The sequence below is a fragment of the Arctopsyche grandis genome, chromosome 2 (assembly GCF_051622035.1).
Source record: "Arctopsyche grandis isolate Sample6627 chromosome 2, ASM5162203v2, whole genome shotgun sequence".
NCBI classification, from domain to species: Eukaryota; Metazoa; Arthropoda; class Insecta; order Trichoptera; family Hydropsychidae; genus Arctopsyche; species Arctopsyche grandis.
This window is the reverse complement of record NC_135356.1, coordinates 27,984,437-28,005,630: the sequence shown is the minus strand read 5'-3', so window position 1 is coordinate 28,005,630 and position 21,194 is coordinate 27,984,437. Positions and strand designations below refer to the sequence as shown.

General features: G+C 33.1%; 1 protein-coding gene across 1 annotated transcript in view; it reads left to right on the top strand.

Annotated features, from left to right (window-relative positions):
* Egfr (epidermal growth factor receptor) overlaps window positions 1–21,194 on the top strand; it is a 47,340-nt gene that overhangs the window by 16,363 nt on the left and 9,783 nt on the right. The window contains exon 2 of the mRNA XM_077446075.1: window positions 20,005–20,327. Within this exon, the coding sequence (XP_077302201.1) occupies window positions 20,126–20,327 (202 nt within the window). The 5' untranslated portion in view covers window positions 20,005–20,125. The remainder of the gene's footprint in view (window positions 1–20,004; window positions 20,328–21,194) is intronic.

The window sequence follows — 21,194 nt, the reverse complement described above, 5'->3', positions numbered from 1 at the left end:
AATCTCAAATACTATAGATTACAATAAGCTGATGCTGGGAACTTTGGCTTTTAATTATATGAATAATAGTAGTTCAAAACAGAAACAAATGAAAGCGTATTGGAGAGGCCTTTGTCCAGCAGTGGATAGCGAATGCTTGTTAATGATGATGATGATATGTAAATTAATGTAATTTCTTTTGTCTAAAAATAAATATACAGCATTTGATTATGGCTCGTGTCTGTAAAATTGCAACGGTTTTTTTTTGTGGCAACCCTATTTACCTGGTCCAGATATTTACCTGTCGGACAGCGGGAGAGCTCATGGGCCATGAGCTCTCCCGCTGTCATGGGAACGCCAAGGGCTAGGTTCAAACCTTTGATCTAGCTCCTCTATTATTATTATTTACGATTTACGAACCCTTAATATACCTGCAATGTGCGCATTTTGAAAAACTATACTGAAATTAAGTGCAGTTTTGTTATTCCATAATGTATTTTTTTCTTTTCATTCTTTTTTTTTTGTTATCTTCAAGTACCTTTCTACGGTTAGAGCTTAAGTCTGCGTCAGAATTTTATACGTTACAGGTATAAAACTCAGATGGAGACTTCAGATTCGAATTTTAAGCTTTTTCTAAACTTTCGACGTGAAATCGAACATTAAAAAATCTAACCACATTCGTTTTATATTACATATATCATTACGGCGATTCCCAATGATATATTTTGATGGTTTTTTTAATTTTTTTTATAATCTAGTACACATATATGTACATATATGTATATGTATATATATATATATATATATATATATATATATATATATATATATATATATATATATATATATATATATATATATTATATACCTATGCATATCATTTTTCATGGTTTTGCAAATGATACTGGTTAATTGATGACTCGTGCACACGCTTTCAAATAAATCCATCAAAAGATTCGAGTCAACGTATTTATTTAACATCGTGTTGATATGTATTCAATGGCTAACATGTATGTAAACCTTTTAGGATGTTTATTGTGTGGTTTTTCTTTTCTTTTTATTATACGCTTTTAATGGACCGGTCGAATTCTTACGTTTCGAGATTTCGTCTCTTATCTCAGAGCTGGCCACGTTTTCCATTTGCATTAGGACACTCTTACCATACCATACTATACTCAAATGTATGTATGTGTGTGTGTGTGAATCAGGTTTGTTTATTGGATGATTTTTAGACTTTGATTTGGCCAAAGGTGACTTTTCGCTGAAAAGATGTCACCTTTATAATTTATGTTTACTTGTGCTCTTGCAGAAGATGCACTCGTGTGTGCATTTAATATTACGTTTCGGAAAAATGCACTCCGACCAGTTTTTATCTCGTTTCTGCATATCGCTGACATTCTCGTAAAGTGTAGTCCCCGTTCCTTTTTGGCTTGTGTTTATTTTTAACGGTGTAATTCCAATGTTGTTGTACAAGTTCAACTCGTCTTTGCCCAGTAACAAATGGTCGATCATTGGTGCCATTTTGTTAGACTTCAATATTAAAAAATAAAAAAAAAGTTAATGTTTTTATTTTTTATTACATTTATTCACCAGACATTAAAAAATAAAAAAAAGTAAATGTTTTTATTTTTTATTACATTTATTCACCAGACATTCTATTTTCGAATATTTTTACAAACCTCCTTTTTAATTAACCAATTGAATAATAATGATGTATTTATTCATAGTCAATAAGTATATATTTCGTTTTGAGAAATATTCTCCGTATATAAGTAAGTTTCAAGCTCAAAATATGTGAACCTTGCCGTACCAATAATTGAATAAGCAATCAAAATGAAACAGTATTAATTTAAATATTTAATTGTACTACCATTTTAAAAATATTTTTTATGAATCACGTACTTAGTACTAAATCATAGGTATATGTATTTATTTATTTAAGTTTAAGTTTGCACCATTGTGGCATTACAGGAGTCTCTAATACGCCACAATGGTCGAAAAATTGAATTGAGAGATGAGAAAAATAAAAATATATACATACATACATATATATGTATACGTATGTATATACAGACAAAAAATACATTTATACACAATCGTAATAAAAAATAGCATTATAATAGTAGTAGATAAAGTAAAAATATCAAATAATAAAAGAACCAGAATATATAAGAACCAGCCGCAAATACAAATATCCCTTCGAGGCCCAAATGGAAGGTGGAAGATTTTGATCTTCTCTTCCACTCATACATCATATTCTATTATGAAAATAATGATGAGCGCAGGCAAATAGAACAAAATAATCTTCGATAATCTACGTATATATGTATATATATTTAATCATTGTTTAGCTAGAGCGTTGAAGTCTTCCGTTCATTACTTTGAATCGCTTTTATCACATATATGTGTACATATAGGTGTATTTAAAATTTTTACACTTCTTTTTCAAAATACCGTTTGAGAAGAGTTGCCCTTGTGAAAATTCCCATCGATCGTGTAATTCGAAATACTCCTAATTCGACGATAACGATCCGAATCCGAAGCTTATTTCTGCGGCCTGAGGCTATGCGCCGAACTCAGCTAGATATTGAATCTACCTATGTATGTATGTACTTATTTATATGTAAGTATACATAAAATATGTATATGCAAGTTTGCTCAGAGGTGTGTAAAAGACCGTGAAGAGGGCCATATTCACCCTGATCGCTCGAAGTGGTCGTATAATATTTATTGGATATGCGAAAAGGATTGTTCAAAAGGATATAATGTTTTATGGGACTGAAACGGGCTATCAATTTTGATTTATAACGTGCTTTTTCTTCTCTTTTATATCTCGTAATGCATATGAAGTAACTGTTTCTTCAGCTTACTATATATGTACATTGTTTATTTGTGGTAAATAAAAAAAAAAAACGATTCAGGGAAACTAAAGACAATTTATTGCACAATAGGCATCAAAAAATTTTTCTTCTATAATTGTGTGGTATTTAATTTTATGATTATTAAATTTGATAGCTTGGGTTTATATAAAACAAATTCTCATATTTCGCATTCAGTTTATTAAAACAATACCTTTGAAGTCATCTCGGAGTACTTTTAAATCTAGAAAACTCTTCAACTGAAATATAAATTAATGGAAAACATGATTCAATACATACATGTGTATATATTATATAACGACAAAACTCGTGTCTATTGATTCAAACATTCATTTTGGCCATAGAATTGAAACATTTTGAGTTTGCACCACTTAAAAAATAAAATTGTAAATTGCTATTATGTGTATAGTTCAATATGAATTCGCATTGATTATATTGATTGTATTGTATCTAAGTGCACTCGTCGCTTCGGAGCGATCTATAAAGGCGAGTGTTCATGTTCTATGAAATAAGAAAATAAATAAAGACAACAGACCGGCACAGCAGTGCACGGAAAAGACTATTCATACTAAACAGCAGCGCACGTTCAGACCAGCTTTGGACGAGTGCAAGGAAAGTTCGGCTTAGATATACATTACAGAGCGCGACGATACAGCTCAACATTGCTTGCATCATATCCTCGAGTCAATATTGTCACAATATGACTTTAATGAAAATATTCATATGCGCATGCGAACTTTCGTTAGTACGCGTGCACTCGTTACTATGATGTCATGTCGTGCGTGCGGTTTTGCTTGATACGTTACAGTGACATGTACTGTTGTATAATATGAATAGACCGTGTCGGCTACTGCTGTTGCTTATACAAAAAGTTCTTATTACGTAACATATGTATGAATGTGTCCGTATAGAATATTTTTGGTACTGCGGTTTTCGTGCGGCTGCCGGTATGTACTATGCCAGTATGAATAGACCTTAAAATGTATATCGGTATATTCAAAATGTTTGAATTATTGTTTAGGAATAGAAAAAAGGTATAGATTTTCACTATGATATCGATGCAAAGTATCATCGATTCATATCATATTTCGATTTACCTTTCGAGCTCTCAATATACTCGATATTAAAGTTACATATGAATGTAGATATATATGTATATGTATTATGTTATATAATAGAAGCTGTTGTATGTATATTTCTATATGAGGTTTTACAGGCATGAATACCTCTAATAATGGCCAGCTAGGGCTTTGTTGGAGTCGATCGTGAGTATTCCTCACCTTTTGCCCGCGGGTTCGAGATGATGATGGTATCGCGCAGCATTCTTGATGTTGCCGTTGTTGTTGTTGTTTGTGTACGGAGAGGGATATAAATACTTACATGCATATATATTTATACGTATGAAAAAGCACGTCGAACGGCAAACCGTCACGAGTCGAGAGCGTGAACATTCGTTTTTCGGTAATGCACTTCAGGCGAATCGCGAAGGTCAACTATTATATACATAAATATAATATTGTTTTCTTGGAAATTCCGCACATTTAGCAGTGCAATTCGTCGCCTTTGCGAATTTACCACCTTTCTTCATTTCTACAATTTCATTTTTGAATTGACCTTTAATCGTACTTCAGATTTTTGTGCCGTAATTTATATACATATTTGTAGGAAGACACTTATGAAAAAAGTACAAAATTTAAAAAACCAAGGGATACAACATTCTCAAAAATACTTGGAAATAGATTGTGATCGATTTCTAAATGAACTAGACCCCAGGAGAATGTATCACATTGATATTTTAAATATACTATGTAGATAGATAGAATTTACAAGAATCCTATCTCAATATCGAATTAGCGATACGTATATTTTTCACTGAAATGCCTGCAATAGTGGCTTCGACGGATAAGAGCTTTAGTTAACATCGATTAAAGGCTTTAGTCAAGAGCGATTATCAATTCAAAGTATGTACATATATCAATTCTAAGTATGTAATATAAATTTTGATAATATAATAACACACTTTGCTAACGCCAAATACACGGAAAATTCGTCTTCAGTTTTTTTTATCTGTAATAATTAATAGTTAAGATGTTAATAATGTAATAGGTTACCGTTCTAGACAAATTTATCGTTTTAGATAAATAAAAATTATTTGAAACAAAAATTAAAATAAATGATAAATAAACGACAAAAAAATAAAAACCACGAAATTTTAATTGTGTTCAAAGTGCATTGATTCCTTTTATATAATTTGATATTTATTGCGAAATTTTCTTGTTTTTTTTTACAAACCTCTTTTATTTTACACTTACCATAACAATTCTGAAAAAAATTTGCCTCTTATCCGATCGTTTTCATACTTTGCCATATTGCTCATTTTGGTCATCAATATAATTGTAATTTTATTTTAAAATGTTTAATATATTTAAAAAAATATGTATTATTTTAAATGAAAAAAATTCTTTTAATCTAATGAATAAATAATAAAGGGGCGACAAATTTGATATTTGCCGTTTATTTTTACATGTGCAAAATTATAAAAAAAAAAAAAACACGTGCCGTTTGCGCCTTTATCGATAGAACGGTGACTTTGACGAACCATCGGGCACAGAGTAGGCATTGAACGAAATTATTTAACTGTACAAACTAACGATATTCTACATTTATATATTACTCGTTATGGCAATGCAACGGACTCTTATTAACATGTTGAACGAATCCATGACATTTCATTGAATGGCGACACACTCATTGAGAACCGGTATAATTTTAATAGAGCGCGCATATTTTATAGATGAATTCGTAATTGTTGCAATCGTGACGTTTTGGAGCGACGTGTTTCACTTCCGGTCGATACAGATCTACTAAAAAAAGAGACACGTCCTGTTTTGATTGTTGTTTTGTGTTTTTTTTTTTTAGCATTTCACTTGATTTCCTATTTCTATTATGCCGGTGGAAAAAAGCGTATTATAGGCAGTAGGCGTCCGTCTACCTGGACAGGTAAGTGTGTGTTGAAATTTGGTAGGAGACTTTCATCGGAACTCGGATCCGGAAGATACAATTCTTCACTATCACTGTTCCGTACGTACGGTGACGGGTCAAAATCGGATTTGAATTGCTAATGAACGGGTTGCATTTTTAATGGATCGCTTAAATACCCCTCGGTAATTGAACGTTAGTGCGTATTGCTAATTATTATTATATATCGAGCAATTAGTTGTCTACGTGTGTGAAAGTGCGCACGCGCGGTCGATTGCGCAGACCAGTCACTAGTAAACATAAAAAAATGTTTTTGGATATTTCACAATACCAAATAAACATGTTCATTATAAAATGAGGTATGCAATTTTACATGAGCCGCTATTTTTGAAAATTGCAATTTTCAGTTACAAAAATACGTCCAATTTTCAGTACCAAAAAATACGTCCAATTTTCAGTTCCAAAAAATACTTTTTCTGTTTGACTTGACAAATTGTAATCACTTATTTTAATTTGATATGTTCAGAATCTCGTAGAAGCTGAAGAAAAAAAGTGGACTTTTGCCACTTTCAAATATAACGAATCGTATGTATAAATTAAAAAAAAAAAACAAATTTTAGAGGTAATTAATTTTAAATTTCGATTTCAATTCCGATTCCTATTTAAGTTCCGATTCCCGATTCCTATTTCAGTTCCGGTTGCGATTATGATTTCGATTCCCGATTCCTATCTCAGCTCCGATTCTGGATTCCTACTTCAGTTCCGGTTCTGATTCCAAATGTAGTTCTTTTCCGTGCACTTTTCCGTGCCGGGCTAATTCTGGATAGCATGAATAGACCATTATATGTATGCCACTCGTTAAATCCTCAGCCTAAATATTATACTTTTATAAACAAATGTACTCATACGTATGTAATGATCATAAAATTAGTTAAATTCACAAATTCTCGTGGAGATTTACAGAAAAGTTTACTGATTTTTCTACCGTAGCAGTTTCTTAGAGACTAGCAACTTGCCTCCAACATATGTACATAGTCCAGTGGCGTGCGCTGAAATTCTCTCTCTTTTTGTCAAGAGAGAGAATTTTGTCAAAAGAGAGAAAAAACAAGAGGAACAGCCTGTTCCTTTTGTATCCCGTTCGTGCACATTAAGTAAGGCTGTACGACAAAAAGAGAGAGAATTTCAGCGCACGCCACTGGTACATACGTAGGTATTTAGTTCACAATCTAATTCGTTCTCGTCGCTGTTTTTCATGCATTCTAATCAATGAACTTGATATTACATATGATCACACTAGCAGAGATTTATCTCTCAACGCGTCTTATGTCTATATAGTCTTTAGTAGCATGAGACCCCTCAAGAGAAGCGTTTGCCGACAAATCTCCACATTTGGTGTCGGTATTCGCCACTCGAAACGCTCCAAACGGTCATGATTCGTGAGATTTTTTCATCTCGAATGAGAATAAAACTAAAATCAACTCGACACAATTAACAACGGTGACTCGTCATTGCATATCAAATAATTACATCGCGAACCGTTTTCGAAACACACAATAGTACGTCCATCGACATACCGAAGCTCGTAATAAGATATCGACGAAAGGGTGGCGGGAAAAAATCCGGCAATCATGACATGACGACCCAGAGAGGGGGGGGAGGGATTGGGAGGGATATACTCCACTTATTGGTGTGGTTTATTGATCAATTTGAATATGTTCTCATGGCTCGCGTTGTTTCTTTGTGCGCCACGAGCGCGGTTTTTCATCTCACAAGAGGAAACCGGTCCGGCTCGCGGACTCTGCTGCCATCTTTATCAAAAGAAGAGCCGAGTTGGAGCAGGTCGACGATTGCTCGTCTATGTCCCTCTCCCTCTTTCCGAGGACTCGTGGAATGTATTACATACGTATTATATATTATACATCACACAATCATGACCACTTATTACCGCGATCGCTTATCATTATTACTGCGGGCCACGAATCGAAATAATAATGGTCCGTTTTCTTAGATTTTTTTTTCTTAGAGTTGTTGTTCAAGCTTGGACGCAACCCGGGCCGGTGTAATTCTGATAAAATTAATATTCGTTTTTTTATTTCATCTGAATAAAGTGAATCTTTCAACAATGTTTCCATTTATATATGTACATACCTGTATTAAAGTTATATTCAATCTAATATATAATATAAGAGACTTTGTATGTAACTATGTATGTATGTAAGGTTTGGGTGGGAGCATCGAAAACATATCAAAGTTTCTATGACGATGATATCGATATTGTTGAATTTTTTTTTTCGGTTCAAATAAATTTAATAAAAATGAATGTTTACTATTAGATTGTTTTTCCATGTTTAAGCTGTTTATATTACAAATACCGAGTGAAGCCGGGTTAAACCACTAATTGTTGTATATTATAACAAAAGTTGTTTGTTGTTTAAAAACTAACTACTTAAAAGTTGTTTAAAAACTAATACATGAATATTCTTTGTAGAACTTAGTACGCTTTAATATGAGATTTCTTACGAATTAAGGTATTTTCATACAATTCAGCACTGCAAGGCAACATCACGGAAATCAAAAATTGTCAATAAATTCAATAATTATTGAATTTATTGACAATTTTATTTAGCTGTAAAAAAATCATAGAAAGGTTTATAAAACCTTCAAATGTGTGAAAATATTTAGTTTTATTAACAAGAAAAATATATATTCAAATTAATTTTCAGTATTTTGTTAATGTATTCAGTATTTCAATTGATTATAAATATTTCAAAAATATGTACTATAGTCGATCCAATGTAGCGTGAGACTACAATGGTTTTATCAATTATAATAACACAAACATATAAAATAAAATAACATAAAAACAAGAATCAAAACGTTGGACTATTCAAAATCTTAGCCACTCTATTTGAAAAAAAGGATTTTGTGATATTTTTAGAAATAAATTTTTGGGGTCTGAGAGCGTGACCTCTCAGACGAGTGTTTCTGCTAATCGTAAAGAGGTTAATCGTAGGGCAATTAAATTCGTTATTTGTAATTTTGCTAACATCGATTAGATCGCCTCTACAATGTGAAGAGATTCATTCTTTACAATCTCATATCGTATGAAAGGCATTTTTGAAATCTTCTTTCAATACACATCCTAAAATGGTTTATGAATGTACATATAAAATTTACAATTTAGGTTTAATTTATATGCAGATTTCATACACTCGAAAGCTTAGTATAAGTTTGTGTATATAAAACATGTAATGTTTAATTTTTTTATTATTTAGTTTTTTTAATAGAAGGTCTTTGGCTTCCTTCAGATTCCTAAATTTAAAAAAATGTGCAAAAACGCTGATTTATCCGAATTATGCTGGTTAAAAAGTGGTCGCCGTCATTGCTCTGGCGTTGGACCGATTCTAAGTAGGTGGATTGTATTCGTTGCTATTACTGATGTTGTCAAATTTTCTTCGATGAAATATTGTTGTTTTTGTTGGTGCTCATCGAGTGGAACCGACTGCTCTCGCATTCCAGTCCACATCCGCTAAAATAACCCACTTTAGATTAACTGTTAATGACGAACGGCGGATGCGGAAAAGCGCGCGCGATTTCTCTCTCGTTCGACCGTATGCATCGGGTTGACGAAATTTCCCTGACCTACGATTTTTCAAACCCAAATTTCACCCCAACCATACAAAGGGGCAAAATTCTCACCTACTAAGAGTAACTTGTATCTAATATTTAAACCGAACGACGATTGTGGATTCGATATTCGATTGATGTCGTCTGGAATTTGATGGACAATCACCCTCCACTCCTCTCGGTTCTGTACCAAGTTTAAGGCATCGTTAAGGGATGATCCCGTCAATTCTTTGATTTGGCCTGACCATCCTCTCATTTGCCTTACCTCCGGTACTACTAGTCTCTCCAAACTCCCCACATTCTTCCTATGGCCATATGGCCAAAGTAGGAAAGAACCCTTTTCCTACACGCTGTGAAACGACCTACTCTTTCAGGATGAATATGCATGTGCGTTTTGCGGTCTATGAGATGGGCAGCATCCGACTCCAACATCACATTTCGAATGCATCTACATAGCATGTCATTTTCTCTCTTTTTCAGTGTCCATTTCTCGACTCCATACAGTGCAATGGGGAACAACAGACGGATTTTAGTTCTTCTCATAATAGAGCGTTTCTTAGTTCTTCTCATAATAGAGATTCCTACTCTTCTGATGATTTCTGATTGGCATCCTCCTTCCCTTGAGATCAAAGCGTCTAGGTAGATAAAGTGATCGACTTTTTCATAATCTTTTAAATTGTTGGACTTTATAAAAGTCTCAAATCTGTCAACGAATAGAATTTTAGTTTATCTCTAGACCCAGGAGCTACTCTCTGTCTCTATTCTACGATGTAATTCAGCCATTTCATCCTCATTTCAGGCATTTCATCCTTACTGTGTCGTCCGCGAATGTTATATTAGAAATCTTATGCTGCCCATTGTTATTCCACCTTCCCATCTGTTGAGTACTCTTCTCATTATGTACATATACCCCATATCTTCTTCTAATGCCAAATCTGGGTTCAGACGTAGGCGAATACCATGGGCAGACGCTGTTTATGGCCTATTATTGGCAAGCCGAAACAATTTTTCGAGACTGAGTCCCATCCATGACCTAATGTTCCGGAGCCAAGGGAGCCTCTTTCTCTCAAGCCTTCTTTTTTCCCCTCTATTTGTTTGTAGAAGGCGATACTTGGGGCCACGAATATTGGAGCCAAAATATTCCATTACTGTGTCAAGAAGCTCTTTCTTTTTACCAACCTCTTCTTATTATGAAGAAGCTGGAAAAACGTTTCATTCTTTATATGTTACTTCCATGAGATCTTTAACATCCTCCGGTAACACCACATTTCAAAGGACTCTATTTTTTTGAAGTTTTCCACTGTATATATGTTTATTCCCCATATACATACATATATTAAAAATTGGAATAAAGAGTGGCAATTTTCATAGTGAATAATGGATTAATCATCATTTTTCGATGGGATCATCGAACATCTATAGACTTGGCGCTGTCAGCATTATTCGCCCAGTTTGAAATTGCCAGAATGTCCACTTATTTATGTAGTAATCAGTATTTCAACGGTCAATGGCACGTTTTATTCATAATATATACGTTGGCGCAATCGTTTGATTTTCGTCACCCCTCGAAAACAAACATAATGCGACGCAATTACACATCAGTGTCAATACTACTTTATGTGTTGTCTTAAGTAATACATCGGAACGAAATTCGTTTCGTATCTAAAACAATCATCAACATCATCGTTATATTCGAAACGACTGACGGTTTCTTTCGTTCCTAACCGAAAACTTCGCCTTGAAGCGTGCAGGAACACTCTGAAGAACACTCGTCGTCATCTCTTCTTGTGTACACGTGATGTTGTTTCTCTGAACCCTTGAACCCGGTCTCACTCAGCCTCAACCGGTCGTGGACCATCGCGTGACTTAAGAGTTTATGCTTACGCAAAATATTCACCCTTAATGTTGTATATTAAGCTTTTTTACGGCGCACGAATCTTCGCAAAATCTGAGAGGTGAACTTTCCGATCAAGTCTTGATACACACTGAAATCAGTGATTGTATATTACGAGCACTGATGGAAGAACTGCTTAAAGTTCGTTTTACGGACCTCACAAGCAACCCGAATAATCGCCTGGCGCAATTATGATTTTTTATAAAGCTTTTTGCGAGTGTTCGATGCATGGGTGAGATAAAATAAGGCTGATTGATTAAGGAAGTGACTACGTACAATGGTACCCCATATAACTCATTGGCTCTCGGTTCTGTGTGGCCCGTCCTTGATGGGTTGAATCTTTGAGTTTTCCGTGTGGTGTCTATTGGCCGAGGTGTGTTGGCCGGCACGAGATTCAATACATATAGTGGAACCTTATTTGAAAATTAGTTTGGAATTTAGATGGAGTGTTCTGGAGTCACGATCTTTCATAAAGCACGCGCGGTCACGACCGACGCCGCTCGATCCACGGCTTCTCAAACTGGTGATTTTGTAAATGGACTGATGAGAGCATGTAAATTTGACGAACCAACTAGTGCTAGAAGTACGAGCTTGTTTGATGTTTGTCTTCTTTCTGTCTGTTAAATACATACTAAATTTAACAGTCTTGAGACTTTAGTTGGTACTTTTATGTACTTAGTACCAGTTGGTTCGTCAAATGTACATACATACATATATGTATATTAAATGCATGAGACGATATATTTGAAATTGGCGGAAGATCAATTTTCAGATCCAAAAACACTATTTATTTTTGACTGAATTCACAAATCACTCATTTTAATTCGATATGTTCAAAATCTCAGAAAAGCAGAATAAACGTAGTACAGTACACCAATATTTTTAAATATTGTTAAACACAAACCATTATATTTAATGTTTTGCGAAATATTTCTCGATTGAAGTAGACTTTTGCCACTTTCAAATATTTATAATGGCTCATATAGTTGATATATCTGTCTTTTGTATTGACTTTTTTTCGGTATCAATTGTAGGAAATTGAAATTGATAAGACATAATTGGTTTTAATAGTTAATAGTGAAAATTATAAGAAATCTTCATACGTATATGTATGTACATACATATATTCTACAGTCCAAGTGTCCATTTCTTTCGTCCATGAACATGCCAGTTATAGTGTACACAAAATAACGAAATATGTAGTTTGTTCATGCACAAACTATTAAGCATAAGTTTGAGTATTCTTAATCTTTTTGCCATATTCTGTGTGTGTATGCTTGCTTACCTTAAGTTGCAATGTTTTAAAAATGATCGGAAACGGAAACTGTAGTAACATTGAATGTAGTTTCCATAGGATTTTCCTTTAAATACTTGGCTCAAAAGTTTTGACAGCTTAAAGTTTCATGCAAAACCTGTTGAGTCTATTTGAAGATAGCTTTTGACTGTTAGCACTTCAACTAAAACCAATAGTTCGTGTATGAACAAACTAGTATGTACACGAACGAACCGGAGTGAATACTTGGACTATAGTATATATGTACGTATACTACAAGTGCTTTGACTCAATTATATATATTTAAAACGCTAAGCATTGATAATGACGGAAAATTTATCAAAGAAGTCTATTTGAATAACCGAAGAAGAATCTTAAGGAGGGTTTTCAAGCACAATCATTCAATATACGAAATTTCATGAAATAAAAAATGCTTCTCATCTATATTTAGAATTTGATCATTGAAAATTTCAACGTTTGACAAGTCTTGTACGAAACGTTCGATTCCGAATCCCGAAGGGCGAGTTGCCCTCTCGTGAAGCCCTCCTCCTTCTCATCTTCTCGAGAATATAGATCTTAAAAGTTAAGAGCAAACACGATGATGTTGCAGGTGAACAGCTTTTATTCTTCGCGTTTCATCAGCATCGAAAAAAGAACAAGAAGACAGTGTGCACGAGATATGAAAGCCTTTTGTGTGGCATTTCATTACATATCAGTACCAAAGGTCGTCCTTTTTACGTGACGCGGCGATGAAACCTGACGGGTTTTAAAAAGATACAACGTGCTTAAAATTGATTTATTATATTTATTATTTGATAAATCGTTAGTCGGTAGCTTGCAATTGTGTTTGCAATGATGCAGAGTGCAATTTTTTATTATTATTTTGTGAATACCTACACGCATTGCAATTCGTACAGTATTTGAAGCATGCATCTCGAAAGCTTGTAATCGAATGTAATTGAGTTCAAACTCTGTTTTGTATTTCATAGTCCATAGAGATATATGCACATTACATTTTACGTATTCATATAGTTGTGGTTTATATGTATATTGCTTATACTCTTAAAACTTTAAGGAATGCACTCTTCAAATTTTAAGGAATGTACTCTTAAAAGCTTATGGAATGCACTTTAAATATTTCCATATATGTATGCTAATAGTATGAAATTTCAATATCAGGTATGATAAGTTTTATTTTTTCCATACGGATTTTTATACTAACATTTAAACCGATTTTTTTTATCTAATCTTTAATTATAATATTGAAAATAAAACGTTAAGTTAATTAATGCAAATAAAAAGTAAGTGCGCGTGACAAATTAATATTGTATTAATATTGCTATACTATTATGTAAAAAAAAATAATATAATAAGAAGGAAATAAATTACATTATATATAAGTAGAAGTAATGAATGTGCTAAAATATATATATATATATATATATATATATATATATATATATATATATATATATATATATATATATATATATATATATATATGTATATACATTAGTATATCCATTCTAATGGTTTGAAATATTAAGATAATTTTTATTGGGAGTTAAAAATTTTTGGTGAAATGGTCTATTTTTTTTTTTTAAAGATTGTATTTTAATTTTTAAAATGTTTCTACCTTTATTGTTAAAGTATTAAAAACAAAATAAAACATTTACCAAGGATTTGTAGTTATTTAAAGATCAAAAAAATCTAAAACTCTCAACAAAGTGAGGACCATTCCAATACAATACATTAGACAAATTATTACTCGGTATATGAGCTTAAAGCTCGAATGAACTCTTTTTTTAAAGAGCTTTTTATTAGCCTCGCTCTGTTAGTTCAGTGACATTTCTGACCGTCAAAAAATGAGATCTGATTTTGAACCACTTGCACTCTTCAGGTCGCTTTGATATCTTACCGAAATACGGGTTTAAGCTAACACTGAAGTATGTTAATGAATCTGACATGAAGCTAGAGGAGTTTAATCATTAAAATTTACATCGGAATCTTGCGTTTGATATATGTAACTACATATGTAGAAGAAACTGAAAAAGTAGTTCATAAAAGCAACAATTGTATTGAATCAGCTAAAAATTATACATAAAAATGGTACCCAAAGTAATGTAGAAAAATAAACCACAAATCTTTGAAGTGAAACACCTTCTATATATGTAGACGTAGTATATTTTCAAATGATGAATTCACTCATCACTGTGTTTTGTCTGGCGAATTATCCATTTGGCAAGCGTGCAAAATGGTGGCGACCCAGTGTCCCGTATTCTAAATTCGGTCGACTTTGACATTGTCAACTGCTTAATATTCGAGCGTAACTTACGACGTGAATTCCATATATGTAATTCTTATGGCTTTGTACAATTTTCCGATTCGATGGAAAAACCCTGGATTGGAAGTCGAAGCGTGTTCTTCTTCTATTTAGTTGAGCCGCCCTTCAAGAAGAGTTCGCGGACCTCAGAACACTGTTATTAGGGCCCTCCCGAGCCAGGGTTCCTCGTGACAGAATCAATTTCCGAACACGCGATACCACAATCTGTTTAGGGCTGTACGAGTCTCGGACAAATCACTTATAAATATGTACGTGGCTTGGACGCGTCTTTATATACTTATTTGTATATCAAAAGGGATTTAGATGGTAATTCTGATGACCTGTACTTTTTCGAATCTGAAGATTCGAAATGTAATGATGGAATTTTTTTGGAATATTCTGGTTGTATTGAGTCAGCAGTATGGCTTAATGATAGCGTGTATGTTTAGCACCAAGTGATCAGTGGGTTCGATCCGCCATACTGCTGGTTAGATTTGGGGGGATTTGTGACTCCAAATCGATCGTTTTTTTATCAGAGTTTGCCAATTTTATCTGATCATTGTTAAAACGGTTCCTCAAAATTGGTAAAAAATCATCTTTTCTGCCGTCACAAATCTGCTGTATTTATTGTGTGTATAATTTGTAAAAATTATGTACAAAATCTAAATACATACGTGACTCAATGGATTAATTAATTCATTAATTGTTATTTCGCGTTCTTCAACTTCAGTTGGAATGCTGCATTACAAATATGTAATTAATTGTCCAGGAAGGCGCATTGGGGACTTCCTGTCAAGCCTTCCTGGTATATATCTATGTAAAAAAATAAAATATATCATTATGTTGATGACGAATCTCTATATTATTTATAATTTATACGCATACATACATACATAATTTTTTATTTATTTTAATATATAATATGTGTTTTTGTAACTTAATTTATATAAGCTTCGACTATCGACTCGGTGAAATCTGGACTGAAATTCATTCAAATTACGATGGTACAAAATACAACGTAATCATTGACAATTATATTATTATATATTTAAACATGCATACAATGTAATGTACCTCTTTCTATTGTATATCAATGTATAATATTATATGCATTTGCCGAAATTTTAATATATCTCTTAGTGAAAGGTTCATTGTATATTTTTTTACAAGCTTTTTATTAGCTTCACTCTGAAATTCCTGGCTGTCAAAAAAATTGTGCTTTTTATTAGCTTCACTTCCAATCTTCAGGTCGCTTTGATATGCAAAGGTTAGCTAACATTGAAGTAAGTTAATGTCTCCGACATGAAGCTAGAGGAGTTTCATCATTACCGAACTGATTAAAATTTACATTGGTATCTTGTGTCAGATCGAAGCGATGACAGCTAGCTATCCATTTTTCACTTTGTAAATCAATTAAACACTGGTAAAAGCTACTTTTTTCACTCTCATATAATTTTCATTTAGTGAATATATGTATGTACATACATAAATTTTTTTAAAATAATACCTTAGTCATAATTATAATCAATTGCTTTAAAAAGGCACTTTTTAACGGTCAAGATATTATTTTTTATGACCATTCTACATATACATCTATAAGAATAAAATCATACTTCACCACTTTAAGCATAAACTACGAAAATAAAATAGCACTACCCTAATCTAAATAATTACATGCATATAACATTGTATATAAAAATATGAGCCGTTATAATTGAAAGTCGCAAAACATTAAATATAATGCTTTGAGTTTAACAATATTTAAAAATACCGGTGGCCTGTAATACATTTATCCCGCTTTTCAAAGATTCTGAACATATCGAATTAAAATAAACGATAACAATTTTTGTATTAAGTCAAACAGAAATAGTGTTTTTGAAATTGAAAATTAGACTTTCAAATATAACGGCAAATATAACAACGATTTATTTTTATTTTCAATATCCAAAAGGTTTGAAATATTAGTAAACAACGATAGACTGCATACTGCATACATATACAAAAAAATCTCTATGAAGCAGTATTATTAACTGTGACAATACACACAATTCTTCGTATGCCACACAGCTAAAAATATAATCATCGATGATCTTCTTACATTTGTGAATGCACTTAAAATTTTAGCACTTTTGATGAAAGATTGAATAAGGACCGATCAGCGACTTTTAAACGTCTAATTTATGTACGCATACATTGCTAGAATTACAAGTTTAAGTACTTCAGTTAACGAGAACACTTGAAATATCTATGCTCAGTAAAATACTGACAGTAATAGACGTTGACCCCTACACTGAACGTGCTTTAAAGTCTCAACAAGTAAGACCAGTATTTACGCCTTCTATTTTTATTACTTTTCAAGAGATATATTTTATGTTTTACGCGTGTGAGACACGAAATATATTAATTAAATCGTAATAATTTTGTTCATTGATTTTTACGCATTCTCTTGGAACGTATTCCCCTCCCCGTGTCTCGTTTACGGCTTTTAACGTCTTAAAATCAGTTCCCTGTTTTGATTTTACACGGTTTTTTTAATGAAAGGAAACATAAAATAGATCTCATATGTATGTAAAAAATCGAGTAAAACCAACAGGTATGAAATTACAACAAACAACTTCAGTCACATATGTAAAAGGAATACAATAATAAGTTATTATTATATGCATATTTACACGTGTTGCGTTATTTACTGATATAGCACGTTCAATTTAATGACTAGTGAGTCACATACATACATAAATACATATGACATAAATCTTTAAAGTGAGATTTTGATTCCAGCTAATTTGAATGTGATCCTGATAAATCGAAATATTCACATGTGATCTCAAAGTGATATTAAATCGCGTTAAAAAGTCTCAAAGTCAACGTTCTGTCTGTTTCTTGCCTTTGTTTTGATAGTTAAGACTATTTCGTCAAACAAATTAACCAATAATATGATCAATAACTTAATAATATGTAAGTATTATCGCTATATGTCAGATAATGTGGGACTTATATTCGTATTTCCCTTCATCGATACACAGACATACATACATACTTTCGATAGATGTATTTGCATTCAGAATAGGTTGTATTTTGTAAGTTATTGATTTTATATTTAAATAGTCAATTTGCCCAGCGTTGCTCGGACAATTTTAGTTTACAAATACAATGAGATATAACAAATTTATTCATTTTTATATTACACAAGTGGAAAAAGACCGTATTTGAAGTATTTGACCACTCTACAAATATTGATAATAGTGATATTAAATCGCGGAAAACACGCTTGCCAGGCGTCGCCCGGGTATGGGGTCCATTTCAAAAGTCATCTACGTTCTTTGTTAGGGTATCGTAAGATGGAATACAAAAATTTGTCGATTCTAAGTTCAATATTGTGAGTTTGTGACCTATCAACACGGACAATCACACATGTATATATTTAAACAAACATTAATTCGTATACACTATGTATAATAGATTAATTTATATATGTATATGTATGTAGATGGCCAAAATTTTCCATTTTGTAAAACCGTATAAATCTGGTGTGTTTAAGCTGTATGATAAAATTAGACACAAAGTAGAAGCGCACATCTGAAAATATTATGGTCTTTTTCAAGGCTGTGAAGTCGTTAAAAAAAACATAATGCGATTTTTTACTTCAAATTAGTATTAATATTAAGTATCGCCTATATAACAAGCTGATGCAAATCATTGACTTTCATTTCCTTCAATGTTTTTATTTATAAAATTTACTAATTTGGCGTAACGGTTTTGCCAAACATCAGGCGGCGTCTTTTCAACTTGACCCAAACATAAAAAAAATACATTTAGAAACACTGCGTCTCAGATTTGCATACATTGGTTATTAATTATTTCGCTCTTAGTTAGTAATTCAATATTTGTATATATTACAGTCCAAGTGTTCACTCCGGTTCGTTCATAAACATGCTAGTTTGTTCATACACGAACTATTTGGTTTTAGTTAAAGCGCTAACAGTTAGATTGGCCAAGTTTAAGCGGTTTATATTACAAATACCGAGCGAAGCCGGGTAAAAACACTAGTTTGATATAAATTCGCTTACCAGGTAACTAATAAATAAAGTAACTTTCAGTTTTTTTTGTTTTTTAAATGCTGTTTATTATTACGAAATTATGTTCACAATACATATTATATCTATTTTAATAGCTACTGATCTACTGATCATTTTCTATTTTACAATTTTAATTTAATTTCGTTAGTAATCATAGTATTATATTATTCTAATGTTAATGTAATAATAGGAAAAATAGCTCAAAAACCTATTTTCAATTCTTATATATATGCTCATAATACATCTAATACATAATATTAATTAAAGACTATCTAAAGTCGATGACCTAAAGCAGATTATGTTTAGGTAATCTGTGTGTTATACCTGAAGGGTATAGACATTTTGTTGTAATCACCGAGACTCTTCACAAGTGTGTTAGTATGGTTATTAGTGATTCTGTCATAGAATCTACTGGTTAGTTTGTTAGCAATGTCTGTAACAAACGGAATATTATATATGGCATGCGGTTTTTTCAAGTTAGTATATATGGGTGAACGTTCAGTTAGACAGACAAAAATCCCTCGTAATAAAAAGGAGGTTATGGACACAACCGAATTTTATTAGACAAATATCTTCATTTATTTAGTAATTTAAAAAACAAATGCGATTCAAATAAAATTTGGAATCTCTCAAATATTTGAAGATTCCAAATCCTCTGTCTGGGTTATTTTTTTATATATTTATGTACATATGTGCGTATTTTTCTACGATTTTTAACGTTTGTATTTTTCGACGTGTGGCATATGAGGTATGGAAAACGTTGACAATTTGTCGATCGTGGTATATATGTAATATATATGTAAGCAGTCGAGAGCATCTCTCTGAGAGCGTCCGGATTTCACCGGTCGAGTCGAGATCGGTTGGCGGGGGATTCTCCCCACCCCTCCCCTTTCGGTCCCCCCCACCCCATCGTTCGGATGAGGTTTTCGAGACTCGGTTCTGATTGCCGTTGGTATGGTTGTGTTGAACAGAAGTACAGCGGTGTAGGAGTGGAGGGAAAGAGGCAAAGGCGGCAGTGTTCAGCCGCGGTCCGGTCGCGCGCCACGTGGGCGCTGCGGCCCTGGCGCCCCTGCATGAACGCGCCCCCGCGACATGGTGACGCCAACAGAGGTGTTGCTAAGGCCGATGCTGGTGCTGGTCATCGTCATGTCCACGATGGTCATGATGGCCGGCGTCGCGGATGCTGCGAGGGCCATGCAAAGGTCGCACTCCAGAGCGGCGGCCAACAGGCACCACGACCACCGCAACAACTCCACCAACAACAACATCAACAACGAGTTCGTCAAAGGGAGAAGTAAGTATATGGACCAATCCATGGTCTCGAATCTTCGACGACGCGTCTCTGTGTGTGTGTGTGTACAATTCAAATGAGGCTTTTCCGGATTTTCCGACGCAACGCAACGCCATATGTATCGCCGCTCGTAACTTGTAAAGCGAGTAAATCCAGTTTTGGTCAAAAACATTATTCATTGAGAACTATTTCAAATCCAACTACATATGTGGATGTTCTGTTATGAATTTAAATAATCAATTTGATCAAAATCCATCTGTTTTATACATGTAACCATTCCACATTTGAAACTGTGTAAAGCTTTTATAGCCATACGTGTGAAAATAAGCTCGACGTGAAAGTGATATACCTATACACAAGTGGATTATTATTATACGAGGATTACAAGTAGTGTATAGTCAAATAGTTAGTGGTGACTAAATTATTACGAAACAAAGTGCTTTACATACATACATACATACATAGTACGAAAATTTTCCCTCCAAAATTATATCAGCCAGTTTGCAAACAGGATTTGCCATATATTATACGTGAATATTGGTGATTAATCTTTTGCTAATTAATTCTTATTAGAAATCAATTCGACAAATACAATTAATCGATTGCGGGATTTCGTATGAAAAAATCTAATAGGATTCAAATTATAATTTAGATCACATTAATGCTAATTCAATTCAACTTTTAAAATTTGACTCCGTTCTTTCGGCGTGTATACATATATAATTTACCGTTAACGTATTTTTTTACACGGTTTATTAGAGTCGAAAATTTTAAACTTGTATGTAAAGTATCTATCTATAATAGATCATTGCGAATTTTTCTCCGAATTGCAATGCATCAAAAAAACCAGAAGAAAAGACTACAGGAAGT